The sequence below is a fragment of the Microtus ochrogaster genome, chromosome 10 (assembly GCF_000317375.1).
Source record: "Microtus ochrogaster isolate Prairie Vole_2 chromosome 10, MicOch1.0, whole genome shotgun sequence".
NCBI classification, from domain to species: Eukaryota; Metazoa; Chordata; class Mammalia; order Rodentia; family Cricetidae; genus Microtus; species Microtus ochrogaster.
Genome location: NC_022016.1, coordinates 70,287,246 through 70,302,364, shown reverse-complemented (window position 1 = coordinate 70,302,364; position 15,119 = coordinate 70,287,246). Strand labels below are relative to the sequence as shown.

Here is a 15,119-nt window from a genome sequence, read left to right as displayed (position 1 = left end):
CAGTTTCCTCAAAAATCTGTATTCAGAACAGCTTCAAAGCTGCTAGCTGAGATGGTCCAGTTTTACAGACTATGCAGCCAAGACTTCAGATAAGCTCAATACTTTCCCGTCACACAAAGACTGGACAGCAAATGTTAGAGCTAGCTTTCCCAAGACTCCACCATTATCTCGATCTCCTTAGGGTCGCCTAAAGATACCGTTGCCCCCAGATAGCAGGAAGCAATTTAATAACATGAGACCCACATTTGCAAGAGGTAAGGTGGATGTACCTTGGTTGTTCAATGGATTATGAATGTTTATCATCATTTAGGGGCATTGGTTACAAATTATTGCTGGTCATGGTCAGGGAAAACATTAAAAAAAGAATATTGGATTCAAGGATCTCTTTCTGAAAAGAAAAAAGGGGGATATGGGAGTGATAGGAAAAAGCATAGATTATTGAATCTATTTTTAGACTAAAAAACAATTGCCAGTCTCAATTGGTCCTGCCTCAAAGCAATGTGCTAGACTTTGTTGGCATCCCATGGGAAGACTTTCCCTCTCTGAGGATAGATGGGGGATGGGATGTGAGGTGGAGAGAACAGGAGGAGGGGAGGGAGTGGGAACTGGGCTTGATATGTAAAATGAAAAAAGATAGGGTTTTTTTCTTAAAAAATTAATTTTAAAAAAGAGGTAAACTCCTTCCTTTTTATTTAGACAAAGGGGACATGTGGGATATTTGTACACCGTGTTAAGATGTGTTGCTGGGATTGCTGTAATAAAAAGCTGAATGGCCAATAGCTAGGCAAAAGAAGGAAAAAACTTGGGATAATTCTAGGATGTGAGAGAGATGCCAATGAGACATGGAGGGAGTCAGACATACAGAATGAAAGAAAAGTAAAAAAAAAAAAAACAACAACAAAAAAAACCGAGGCAAAATGTAGATGAATGTAAATGGATTGGATGGAGGTGGGGGTTCCTTGGACTTCCCACAGGACAGGGAACCCTGATTGCTCTTTGGGCTGAGGAGGGGGGGGGACTTAATTGGGGGAGGGGGAGGGAAATGGGAGGCGGTGGCGGGGAAGAGACAGAAATCTTTAATAAATAAATAAATTAAAAAAAAAAAAGAAAAAAAAAGAACTAGTAGGTACAGCCTAAACTGAGGCCAAGCTTTCAGAGTTAGTAATAAATCTCTGGATTATTATTTGGGGCTGGTGGTAGAAAAGAAAACCCAACTAGAAAACTGTCCCTAAAAGAGTGACAAGAGCTCATTCCTAGTCTAAATACCAAAATTACAAATACATAGGAGTGTCCCTTATGAAAGAAAATTCCATGGCAAAGGGAACAAATTGGGCTGTGGGATGAGGTCAGGAGAGAGTAGCCCTCCAACCTGTGAGTGGAGCCATCTAACTCCAAACTGTGGTTTCAGTGTGTGTGCATCTACTTTCCTCTGTTTCTAGGACCTCTTTTCTGAGCCTTAACCACCTGGTGGGAGCCGCTTACCTGAAAGGTAGCTTCTGAGGAAGCTTCCGGCTTCCAGACACTTTTCTCACTGTGCCTCAGCAGCATACCAGGTTGGAGGAGTAGATGCACCAAGTGACTTGGACACACATCCATTTTACAGTGGATCCCCCCCTGGCCTAGATTCAGTGAACTTTAAGCTATGGCTCTGGGATCCATATAGAAAGCCCACTTCCCTGTGCAGTCATCCACTTAATTAGGTAGACTTGCCTCTTCCCTTCTTGTGCAACTCCCAAAGACCCACTCAATTTATTATGCCCTACAAAGAAGGGGACAGAAACTTGTTTCTGACATTTGAATAGATTTTTCTTCAATTGAGAAAGAACCACAGTGACTCAGTAAGCGAAAGGTGATGAGCAAGATGGCAGCTGGAAAGGGGGTGTTTTACCTAAGGCGCCCATGACTACAAATCAAAGGCCAGCACGTGAGTTAAAATCTGTGCCTTCCATTGAAGAGGAGAAAGAAATGGCATTTCATGCGTTTGTTAAGGTAGCAGGTGAAGATACGATGAAAAAATACTGGGAAGTCATTTGCAATGTGTGGGTTACTACTAGAAATCATTTTAATTGTCCCCAACATATGGGATAAATTCCACTGTTAAGTTTTGCTTTAATTTTTTTTTTATCCCATGAGGGTAAAATTTTATTCTCAAAAGATAAACAATTACAATAGCTTTACAGAGGTTAGTTGAGATATTTCTAGGAGCCCCTAGAAAGTGGTTAGCATTTACTAACTAGCCCATTGAGGGGGATGGTCCCTGGAGAAGCCAAGAGAATCTTATTAGTGAGCTTGCATCTGTATTCACAGCTATTCTTAGAAGACAGTGTTGGCATTTTTCAAACCCCAGGGAGAAAATACTTAAAATATTAGCACTCAGAACTCAGCAACTGAAGAAATGCAGTTGGCAGGAATGGGAACTGGAAGCCCGGATCATGGGGGAAGACCAATTAGCATGATATAAATAAGGCAAGGGCTGTGTATGAGGATTCTAAATTCCGAGAGTATTTAAAACAACTTGTGGATAAAATATAATGAAGAATCTGAGTTTGAGAAATCTAGAGAGATTTTATTTATTTACTATGATTTTGGAGCATCTCAAGGGGAAATATTTTTTTAAAAGCAATTTTCTTGGCTTTTGTGTATTTTCATGAAGACAGAAACCAAGATGTGTTTTTAAAGCATCGCTCCTTAACCTGTGAAATTCATATTCTTTTAAAATTAAGTCTCTTTTAGAAGTTTGGAATATCTTTTTCTTATTTTTTTTCTTTGTCCGATGATTATTAGAGAACAAAAGAAGACACCATTCCCTGCTCGTTTACTAGTTTGGAAGGCACAGGAACCGAAATAGAGTGAGTTCCCCGGGGGCTTCAGAGCTCACCAGACCGGACACAGGAGGCCCGTAGCACCTGTGGCAGGACCCGGCTCTCCGCCAACCTCACCAAAGCTTAACACAAGGACTCCACTCACCACAGGTGATGGGGAGAGCGCGATGTTGCCTATTGAAGCCTTCAGCTCATCTACCGTGGCAGCGTTCTTCAGGACGTCCTTCGACTGCAATGGTTTAATCTTGATGTTGAACTTCTTGTGTGATTCTTCTTCCTCTTCGGATTCACTTGAAGAATAAAAGTGCTTTCCTTTGGTAGGTAGAACACAGTTAAGGACACTTAGCTCTTTCTTCTGCTGAGAGGCATTGGTGAGGACAAGACAAGAATGGCTACAGGTAGACACAGCCAAAGGAACCTCAGATGGCAGGAAACCAAAGCAAAACAGAACCGGAGGAAAAGGTTAGGGTTATTCACAAACCTGACCAAGGACCATGGACTCTGAGGAGTACTGGTCAAGATCCTACATTTTCTTTCTTCTTTCTTTCTTCTTTCTCTCTCTCTCTCTCTCTCTCTCTCTCTCTCTCTCTCTCTCCTTCATTCTTTTATTTTCTTTTTCTTTTTTGTGACAGGCAAATGTTGTGCCTCACACCCAGAGCACAGACAGTAACTCATAAACTTCCTTGTCTCCACACACTGGAAGGCTACTTTAAGGGGCACCAATAGTCTTAAGTGCTTTAGAGTTGGCCAGAGTAAGACAAGGCTGCTTGAGCCTTTCAGGGGAGTGTCGGATGGAGAGGGCTCTTTGCCATTCACTGTAAATGACACTGTCATATTGGGGTTCAGCAGACAAGCCAGGGTCACAAGTGTGCAGGCTGCTTTACTGCACATTTTCCTCTATCCCAGTGCTTTCTCTCTGTTTCTTGACCAGATCACAGCATGTGCGTGCTCATTAGCCCCGGGCTGGCCTCTAGGCTGGTCAGTCACCTGTGAGGCTAAGAATAGTAGCTTTGGTTATTTCATTACCTTTGCGAGACCTGAATATAGCTTCCTGGTTCCTGAGACAATATAAATTAAAAAAATTTAAAAAGAAAGGATATAGCCTGGTTCTTCAGGTCTGATGCTGTAACCTTCTTCATCCAGCTCAGGAGAGTTCTGTAAGACACAAATGCACATACATATGTGTGTGAATACATGTATACACATGCACATACACATACATACATGTAACAGTAATATTAAAAGAAGAGTTGAGAGGAAGTTGGGGACACATGAAAGGCTGGAGGCCGGAGAGACAAGGGTGGACATGATGTAAATACAATACCCCTGTTTCAAATTTCCAAAAAAAAAAAAGAGTTAAAAATGTATGTTATGTATGTTACGTGGTTATTTTCCTCAAATGAGGGAGAAATTGTTTTCCTTCTAGAATATTCTACTTAAGAATATAGACAAGTCTCTTATTTTAAGGGGCTGAGGATTTAGCTCTTGGAAGTGAATGCTAGGCAGTCTATGCTTAAATCTTTCTCCAAGGATATTGGAAGGACCTCAATCTGCTGTCGGCAAAAGAAAGTATTTCCAGTGCGTGTATCAGGTCTTCCCTAAGCCACAGACCGTGCCAAGCAATGTGGGCTACTGAAAGGCAAACTATTTGCCCTCAGGGAAATGAAAACACATTCTCCCAGGCAAAAATTATAAAAAAAATAACACAAGATAGCAATGTTAGGTGTTAAAAATGAGGGGACAGTTAGCTTAGTTTATAAGAAAATGGGGGGCTACTGGAGCCTTTCAGTGAGGATAGAGATGCAGGTGGGGGTCTCTCCACAGTGGTGAGAAGAGCCTGGGGTGAGACACCATGGCAGGAACAGACATTGTGTGACTCAGGCGACAAAGGCTACAGTAACAAGGATGATGGCTATACCCTGGGGATGGGGCTGATGTCTGGGCAACAGTGACTGTGTGCTAGGGTGGGGGTTTAGTCTTGCTAGGGCTACTGAAGTTTCTTACAGTTGAACGTGCTGGGGACAGACTGACTGCTAAGGTAATTGGAGTCAGGAGAAAGGATGACTCATTTAAAATATGTGTATCAACTCAGGCACGATTGTTAAGGCTGTGTGGTGGTGGAATGGATGAACCAAGGACATTTGGAGGGACTGATGGTAAGTTCTTGGTGGCAGGAGGAGAAAGAGGAGAAAAGTTTCAAGAAGAGCTAAAGGTTCTACCTCCAGCTCTGGGAGATAGACTGCTGGATGAATCTAACCGCAAAAAGCTAACTCTTAGGGGAAAAGTTGGAAAAGAAAAACAAACAGAAAACAAAACAGAGCAACAGTGGGCATAGTGGGGTCATATTTCACGTCTGAGCTCCTATTATTAATGTATGACACAGTCTCATTGAGGGACATGAAAATTCCATATGGCAATACTGAGCTCAATAACTCGAAAGTAAACTAAGCACCATCAGATAGCGTGTCCACATCAGTCTGACTCGGTCCTGGACGCCATGTGGTTTGAGACTGTATCCTCAGTCAAGATGAAGGAAGGACAGTGTGGGCTACCCTGCTAAGGTTGGGATGGGGCGCAGCAGTGTGAGCTCTCTGAGGCAAAAATGACCTACACTGTATACATATACAAATGATCAGAAATCTGTGGGTCATCCAGGCTGAATGACCTGGCTGCTCTGCTGTGGTTAGTGAGGTGTACGGGAATGGTGCAAGGAATTATGGGGGAACTTTAGATGGCAGCCGGGATCTACCTCCACTCCCTGAGAATCAACCGACTATCACGTGACCTGGGAAAAGTTCATAACCTGGAGCTGTGAGCACGTGATCCAGGCTCAGCAGTTAACTTACTAGCCTCCACATTCAAAGCTGCTTACAAAGAGAATCACCTAGATTTGACCCGAGAAGAAGTATTTTTGGATACATCTGTGGGCTTGGTACGTTCCTGGGATGTGCAAGCAATTAGCCCAGGGTCCTGACAACAGTGGCACCAGACTGGTGCTGCACTGACTATTATGGGTCACATAACAGCGAGTACCTAGAGGGCCAGGTATCGAAGCCAGGTTTGATAGACTTTAGTGCTATGACTCACTGCATCTTAAACACGGCAGACACTTCTAAAAGAGATGTAGTTTTACACGTATCTACGTCCTCTTAGGTATCTAACTGCATACAACATTAATTTATTCCAATGGTTGTAAACATGCTCATACTTACATATCTTTCCCAATCAATTTCTGCATAAAATCCATTTGGTGCCCCATTGCTTTTTTTCTGTAATAAATTTGAAAATAAATTTAGAAGGGAAATATTTGAATGAAACAAACAAACAAACAAACAAAACAAAACAAAACCGACACCACAGGAGAAAATCGCCTAAGTCTTATCTGTACTTAGAATGAGCTATCAAAATCCAGCACTGGAAAGACAGGTTGGAGCATCCTATGGTAAAAAGCGCATCGGTGTAACTGGGTGGTGAAGCAGTTGCCATGGCGCTGAATGAGAAGTCTCTGTGCATATTTCACAAGACCGCAAACCAGGCATGGGGGCACGCATAGGTAGCCGTCCAGATTTTACCCGTGACGGACTTGGAGGGTTTACATTGTGATTGAATTTTCTAGATCTTGAGAATTAAAGTCATACATAGGAATTTTAAAGGAAAACCTTTGACATCTGTGTTGCTGACATATAAATAATTCCGACATACCTGAACATTCAGCCGAGTCAGTAATTACTTATTTTTTTTTTTTTTACCACTGACTCAATTGATAAAATATAAATGGAATCATCTTTAGATTAGTTCATTCAGCTCCTGGTCACTGGAAATCATGCTGCTATTATTCCTAAGTGACCCCTCTTAGCAGATTATGAAAACAGAATTTGAAGATTAATGGGCCTTCTCTTTTTGTGTGTCCTGTGCCTCCACTAACATATGCTATTGCAAGGAGATAGGAAATCAGCATGGCTCTGCTTCTTATCTGAGTTTTATTTTGGCTCACAGTAGAATTGTGACATAGGAACACAAGTACTTGACTGAGGATATGTTGCCCTCTGGGAGGATATTAGTAAGCGTCTCTTTTTTGTCGGACAAAAGCACAAATGAGGTTAGCGACGAAAGGTCGACTCAACAACATTCTTGCACTTAGCACACAAAATGACGCTATGTCACTGAGCAGACTTCGGAACCACACATCTGGTGAGCCATAGGGTGGAGGACAGGGCCTTTCATTTTGCAATTCCAAGCAAGGCCACCTGCATTACAGTGTAGCCAGCATTCCAAGTTGACAAACAGGAGGGAGCTCTTCGCATATGCACAGAGGATTAATAGAAAACCCAGAACCATCAATATCCATTAACACTTACGGAATGTTGCCTGGGCATTCTAAGAACAAGCCATGGCTCAGTGAGGGGCATAGTTCATGAGGCATAAGTGATGTGCTTTCCCCTTGCTACTGAATATCACTGCAACCAGGAACGTGGGGCCTATGCTGAGCAAATCATCTCCCCAATTATTACAAAGATGACTTATATGCAGGCATCATTTCGGTCTTCCCACAGGACTGCCTTCGTGAGGTTTGAGCTTCAGTGGCGGTCTGCACAGTATGTCAAAGGCCTCTCAAACCTGTCTCATGAGCTCTGCCTGTGTGCACTATAATGCTACTGTAATCGTTGACTGAGAACATGGTCAACTTAGTGTGTCAATAATCTCTGCTGCTTCCTATTTTTATAGATGTACTTCCTGCTTTACTAATCGGTCTGTGTATGTTTTCACTGCAAGATGCTTCAACTCCTTAGAAAGCATATATAACCAAGTTCAACAGAAAATCTGACTTACACTAATAGGGAATCAAATAAACTAAATTAACTCCAGAGACACAAATCCATGGATGTCGTTATCAGTGTAACACTGCCATCAATGCTTTCTAGTTTCTAAATTCCTCTATACAAAGTATTGTTATTATAATCTTGAAGAAATTAGGTAAATTAATGAATTCACGGTTTGTCTAGTTCTACAGCTTTCTTCTCTGTTAATACTCTCTGTGGTTAAAGTTCCTCAAATTCAAGATATTCTACATGTTCAGATAAATATATAAATATATATATATACATATATATGTATGTGTTAGTATAGATATATTTTTTTCTTGACAACATATATCCAACATTTGCATAAAGACTATACTAAATTTCTATATTTGGGTCTAGTAAATATCTCCTAGTTTCTATGGACACCAATGGAAGATTGAAATAAAGGAAAAGAAAACCCTAAAAATTTTGTTTATTTTATGACAAGCATTTTAAAAACAAATACTTAACTCAAACAATAGATTGTAATAATACATTCTTTTTGTCAGACACACGCACACACACCACAAACACACGGGCGTGCATGTACACACACGTACCCATGCAACTCTATTAGAGAGACTGGCGATTCGTTCTCCTTTGTGCTCATTTACTCCAACAAATACCTTTTGTTTCACACGTGAACACGACCACGTTAAAGGTCAGCCAGGTTTTAACTGGGACTCTTCTGGTTAAGCACGAGGGAAAGTCATTCTTGTCTTTAGAGACTGAACCAGGCACAGCTCAGAGCTGGCGGCTGTCCCAGTTTTCAGCAGAAGACTTCAAAGCTGGGAGGGACATGGTGAGGACACACTGGACAGCGGGACCTAAGGCTGCAGTGAGCCCCAGCTTCCACGGAAACCTAAACACTGATTATTTTTACTTCGTGGAATCTGAGTGATATACTTTCCCCCTATTGTTTCTCTTTTCTAAAATTGTATATCTATCTAGTATAACTTTTATAACCTGAATTTTTGTACTGAACGGACATTCATGGGGAGATCATCTTGTTTTAATAGGTATTTTACTTTAGCTATCTTACCACCTTCAGATAACGTGGTGAGCTAGACCAGCGGTTCTCACCCTGTGGGTCCCCAACCCATGTAGGGGTATCAAACCACTCTTTCATAGGGGCCCCATATCAGATATCCTGCATATCAGATATTTACATTATGATTCACAACAGTAGCAAAATTACAGTTATGAAGTAGCAAAATAATTTTATGATTGGGGGTCACCATTACATGAGGAACTGTATTAAAGCGTCACAGCCTTAGGAAGGCTGAGAACCACTGAGCTAGATCAACGTTTGCAATCATGATTTTCCTCAATTATACATTCAACAGTTCTATGTTTCCACTGGGAATGGCCCTGTTTTATGTGAGGTCAGTTTACAGCTACACAATGATCTTAAAAATATGTGATGTACTGTCAAAATATTATCTTCTCTTCTCCTAAGTAGATGTAAATCACGTTGGAAACAATCTTACAAGATAGCACTGGCCACTGGAGCACCCTGTAAAGAGGAAAACACCCTCTGGGTTGCTCCGTTCACAGCTACTAAATAGGAGTGGCTAGTCAATATTTGAAACCAAGTGAGACCAAGGGGCTGAATTTTAGTTAAATAGCTTTTTAGAGCTCCATAGTTGGAGTTAATGCAAAGTCTGACCCAAAATCAGCATCTTTGATTCTAGATTTCTTGGTTAAGATTACCAGTTTCCACAAGGGACGGTCCTGCCAAACTCCTGATATTATTGCTAAAGATGGTACCTAACTTTACCAAGATCAATCCAACTCAAATTTCATGTTGACATTTATATTACAGTCAAAGTCATCTTTACAGACAACAAATTCTTTTAAAAACCCGAGACACTGAAATCCCTGTCCTTTGTCTAAGACAAAAGACGATGCAAGCCTTGAGGCTTGCTCTTTCTTTAAAAGAGAAGCTAGACATCAATCTGCACATGAAGTCGTTAGGGTTGATTTGAAACCCACACCTTGGGTAGTAATTTGCAGTTACCTTGCTGAATAAGTAGTGCTATCGGGCTTTCCAGATTCGAGGTGGGGATGTTACTCACTGTTTCTACAACCCCTCGGAAATTTTAAACTAAAATCTGTGTCCTTACCGACGCTTTCTTGCCTCCTTCCCGCGCACACTCTGCTTTGCTATGGTAGGGTGGCTCGTGTGGGCTGGGCTGCTGGAATTGATTGTGTTCATGTAGAAAAAAGTTGTTAAAGGATATCTGTTTCTTCTTCGAGACATATATAAAGAATCACATGGAGTCAGCAAACACATCACAGTCGAGACAACCTCTAGACCAAATTGTGCAGCCTGCCCAGCATGGCAGGGCTCTGTAAGCAAAGAGCAGACTTTGGGGCCCCCTAAAGGAGGCTCTATTCAGCAGGCCACTTTGGCTAAGCCAAGAGAGAAAGGGAGATGCTGGGAGAGGGCCAGGGCACCAGGGGCCATTTGGGTCCTCGTTCAGAGGGCACTTAGCCTACGAATACAGAACAGACACCTAGACGATATGGAAAGGGACTGGGCCATTTTTGATTGCATCGCTAATCTACGGATGGAACACATAGCTCCTCTCTTCTCCTCTTGTTGAAGCCTTCTGAAAGGCCAACAGAGATCCACAGGGTACATAGAGGACAGTTCCAGACCGGTGTCCTTTCCGGTCTGCATGTTTAGAGATGAGCAGAACAGCTCTCACAGCCTGGGACTCTGACCCTGGTACCCCAGTGTATTTGTGGAGAATCGGCACTGTTTAGGGAAAGTTCAGGACCAATTAGAGTTTGTCTCTGGGTTAGAATGGGTTCTCACACAGAGTTACCTGAGGTCTAGACATTGTGACAAACAGGTCTGCCCATGATGGATGGGTGTACATTTAGCCGGTGAGTAGCAAAACACATCCACCTTCATACCATGCAGCCCGGCCATGCAGCCTCATCAGTGATGGGCTCCATCAGGCCCTGAGGAACTGAAATTAAGTATCGCTACATTGAAGTGTTGGCACGGACTTTTTGGGTACCAACTTCTTTATTGCTGAGAGCACCTGTAGCTTGTAGATTCATATGAGTGAAAGTGTCAACATAAACCCTGGGCCTCGAAATGGCAGGCAGTGGCTTGCAAGGGGCCTCAAACAGATCCAAGTAGTTTCAGTCCATAGATCCAAGGTCTTAAAAAACTCATTTTGAGTTCAGAAAAAAAATTCAGGCTGAGATGTCTACAGACCAATAACAGAGATATTCACTTTAGCCCACAGCATTGGGCTTCAGAATTTGGTGGCCAAGTGTTTGGGAGAAATTTGAACATTTTCCAATGAACTTGCCTCTGGCTAATAATTTCCATTTTTTCACCGTGTTGTTGAGAAAATGCACTTATTTTGAATTGAATGTGGCCTTTTTCCAGAATAGGTCTTGTGTTATTTCTGGAAGAGATGAAATTAAATAATTCCTCTTTCTTATCAACACACATTTATGGCATTTCTAACTAACAACGGGGATGACACAACTGATAATTAAGTGATTTTTTTACAGGACTTGGGATGGCTCGAGGAAGGCTCGAGGAGACCTAAATGGCATTGGGCCCATGTCTGCAGAGAATTGTACATGGCCGTCTTCAACATCAGGTACCATGGTACAGAATCCAGTAGATGTGTAAGCTGGGGCTCCTCAGAAGAGCAGAGACCAGAGAGGTAGCAACAGGGCCTCAGAGACAATGAGCAGGGGGTCGGAGAAAGGAAAAAAAAAAAAAAGACAAGACAGAGAGTGGGAGAGTGAGAAAAGCCAGGAGTAGCACCAGGAAAGGCCGAGGAGACGACGGAGCCTGGTGAAGGTGTGGGCGGAAAGACAGAAGGACCCGGGGAGAGGACCCAGGCAGCAGCAGAGAAGACACAGAAGCAGAGAGTACCTGAGACAGAGTTAAGGAGAGGGCTCTGAGCCAGAAGCAAGAGGTGAGGAGAAGCTGGGTCTTCTGGGCCTTTTTGTTCCCCTGCTGGATAGAGCCTGGATTATAGAGGGCCCCAAAGTCTGACCAATTTCATTCTACGTTTTCAGAAGCATTTCATAGCGAGAATCACATGAACGCAAAAGGTACCCCAAAGCCGAAACCTCCTAAGTCAAGTGCGGGAGAAAAAACTCCCGCTGTGGCTGCAATTAGCGCCCCATTAGGTACACTGCATATGGAACAGTTTTTCAAAATATATATTTTTAACTGCGGGTTTATTTTAGCTCTCACTCTGGTCCAGGGAGTTTAATGTGTGTCCATTCCCCCTCGATGACAGCTGTTGTTTAGAACCTTCTGAACAGGCAGCTGATTAGATGGGAAGGGAAAGTCATTTCAGAAGCCAGGGTAGACTCAGGCGTGGACCGTTCCGAGCTGGCATACCCCGGACCTCTTTAAAAACCAAAAAAATCTGGCAGCCAGCTAGGAGACACTTCCTGCTAAATTAAAAACCAGTGGGTGCATTTTTTCTCCTCCAGGCGGTAAATTTCAGGCACATGAAGTTTCAAGACCACTCCCTGTTTCTGAATTTAATATAGGAAATGTATTTGCGGCCCAGCTCCTCAAGGGGAAAGCTCTATTGGGAAGCAGTTCCTCTACAACGGTGGTGCCACTGGAGAACTTTCTCCCATAATGAGCTTTATATCACTGAGCTGGAGATGGAACAGCAGTGAGCGCAGCCCCTGCGGTAGCTCTGTGGCTTTGGATCTGCCATCTCTGCGGCTAGTCTGCTTGTGGGCTCTGGCGCTGGGTTTTAGGTAAGCGCAATAGATAAAGTCTAACTGGACGAGGACCACACTGATTTCTCATGTATGCTTACTAGAGAGAATGAAAATAGTTGGGCTTTTGAGAAGTCCTGCAAGGGAGACGGCAGGAGGGAGGAAAGAGGAGGCGGGAGAAACTGGCTTTTGGGATACCTAAGTATAGCATATACTGAGGTGAGAACCTGCTGATAAGGCTCATTGAAATACTTACCATCCCATCTCGATCTGGGGAGCCTCTGTAACAGAAAAGAAATGGATAGCTATTACGAAAACGAACCATTCCTGCTGCAGTGACGACAGAACACAGAACTCTTAGCCGTTATCTTCCGCCGCCCTGTGTTCCCTCTGCAGTAAACCCAGCAGACGAAACAAAAACTACCAAGCTGAGCGACCTCTGAGTGTGGGATAGGCACAGGTGTGTCAGGAGGGAAACCCTCATCCAGAACTGAACTCCAAAGGCACAAACTGGCAGTGCCGGACCATGACCCACATATCTCGTAAGAGTCTGGTCCATCCATTCTTTTTTGAAAGATTTATTTTATTTTAAATTACGTGCATATGTGCATGCCTGTATGGGGGCATGTGCGAATGTGAACGCAGGTGCTCGTAGAGGCCAGAGAGAGGGTCAGGTCCCCGGGACCCGGAGTCACAGACAGTTGTAAGCCACCTGACATTAGTGCTGGGACTGAATTTAGTCCTCTGCAATAGTATACTCACTCAGCTGCTTAGGCAGCTTTCCAATTTCCTCGGCCATTCTTGCTGGCTCCACTTAAAAGATCAATCATAATATATATGTATATATATGTATGTGTATATATATATACACATATATACATATACACACACATATACATACATACACATACATATACATATACATACATACATACGTGTGTGTATATATATATATATATATATATATATATATATATACAGACAGATGTATACTCTTTTAGCTATGATCCTGATGTCTTTCATGAGGTAAAGCTTTTTTTTTTCTGGTAGTTTTCAACCAATTTGAGAACCTGTATCTTCTTCTGTACTTCTGTATTATCTTTCAGTGATAGGACAGGAGGTGGAGGTGGGAATTGTGCTAAGTGGCGCCCTCTGCTGCTGCATTCCAGAACAGCGGTTCTATGGTGGTGTCATGCTGGGGTGCTCTGAGAGCAAGGGCTTCAGAGTGAGGGGCATCTGGAGGTTCAGACGTCACCATTTCTATGTTCTGTCACCCTGGGCTCCTTATCTAACCTGATTGGCACAAAAAGTGAACAAGTACTAGTTCCTGGCAGCTGCTGAGAATTCAAAAGTGCTGATCCTCATCCACGGACATTTCTTCACCGGGAACACAAACTGTCTGCTCATAGCTACACGGCATGGTAGAACAGTGTAAGCAAGTTGTTTTTGTTACAGCAGAACACAGGACTGACTAAGTGAGGGGAGGTGTAGGGATTTGAATGAGATGTCTCCCCATAGTATACGAATCTGGAATTTTCTGACATTAGCTGCCCAGACCTTGTTGTCTGCCTCTGAGGAGTTATGTTAGAGCGGCTTGATTTCTCACACGCGTTCTGTTTCCTTGATCTCTTCTGTACATCTGCTGGGCTCTTGGTACTCCAGGGTTTGCTTTGCCCTTTGTGGCTTCTTGGCTGTAGTTTATGGGCGTCTTCTGAGCCACCTGTTTCGGCTTGCATTCCTCCTCATGACTACTTTTGGGGGAAGCAAACTGCAGATACAGAAGTGACTGTTTACAGCAGTCTTGGTATTCATAGAGTGAAAAACAAAATAAACTAAAAACCAGAGCGGTTGGGTCCCCAATAAGGTCCCGAGACAGGGACACTAGGATGCTTGCAGTTTCTAGTATTTTAAGGTTACAAGAACTAACAGGAAGTCAAAGGGAAGATGTGGAAGGAGTGAGCAGGAGTGAGCAACAGCATGTGGGCTAGACGTGTGGGGAGCAATTAAGAAAATGCTGAAGAAGAGACGCAGAAAAAGAGAACAGACACAAAAGCCTGCCCAGGCAGGATTTAGACTAAAAGAAACTAAAGAACGGAAAGAAATGTGAATTAAAGTAAAACAAGGAAAAATAAAACGAAATAGGAAATCTATCCCCAGTGTATGCTTCTTCCTGGGCGGGATGACATGTCGGTCCCCACCCCGTTGATAGCTCTTCCTTGTAGCCAGCTCTGCAGCGGGGAGTGGGTTGCTATTCTCAGTGATTCAAACAAATTCGGTGTCCTCCCTTGCTGAGGCAGCTTCTATGATGGACACCGCTTCCTGTTGGAGTTCCCTAATGGGAGACTAGCCATCCAATTGCACCTCTTTCTGGTGTGCTGGGGGGAGCCTACTTTCCATTGGGGCATCCAGGAGGGGCATGAGTACAGGCCATGGAGGGCGTGCCCAGGCTTGTCTTTGTCCCTGCTGGGCATTATCTTCCCTTGAGGATCCAGCCTTTCCCCTGATGGAATGCCCGAGAATGCTGGGCAAGACTGCCTGGCTCCGTCTTCTTGTGTTCCCACGCTGTGGCTCACCTTGGCGGAGGTGGGGGTGCTGCTTTCCGGTTCGCTCTCAGGCCAGTCACCTGCGGTGCTTGTGGGAGATTTCAGTCTTTTTTTTTTAATTTAATGTATTTATTTATTAAAGATTTCTGCCTCCTCCCGGCCACCGCCTCCCATTTCCCTCCCCCTCC

At 43.3% G+C, this 15,119-nt stretch overlaps 1 protein-coding gene across 16 annotated transcripts in view; it reads right to left on the bottom strand.

Annotated features, from left to right (window-relative positions):
* The window catches only part of Sgip1 (SH3 domain GRB2 like endophilin interacting protein 1), a 188,920-nt gene that overhangs the window by 89,170 nt on the left and 84,631 nt on the right, over positions 1 to 15,119 (bottom strand). For 7 of the 16 annotated variants that reach the window (XM_026781966.1, XM_005353475.3, XM_026781969.1 and 4 more), the window contains 6 exons: positions 12,645 to 12,669; positions 11,577 to 11,660; positions 9,790 to 9,861; positions 6,035 to 6,091; positions 3,923 to 3,977; positions 2,968 to 3,143 (listed from right to left, as the gene is read on the bottom strand). In XM_026781966.1, coding sequence (XP_026637767.1) covers positions 2,968 to 3,143; positions 3,923 to 3,977; positions 6,035 to 6,091; positions 9,790 to 9,861; positions 11,577 to 11,660; positions 12,645 to 12,669 — 469 coding nt within the window. The remainder of the gene's footprint in view (positions 1 to 2,967; positions 3,144 to 3,922; positions 3,978 to 6,034; positions 6,092 to 9,789; positions 9,862 to 11,576; positions 11,661 to 12,644; positions 12,670 to 15,119) is intronic. The other 9 variants (XM_026781971.1, XM_013348531.2, XM_013348532.2 and 6 more) reach the window with 4 other exon arrangements.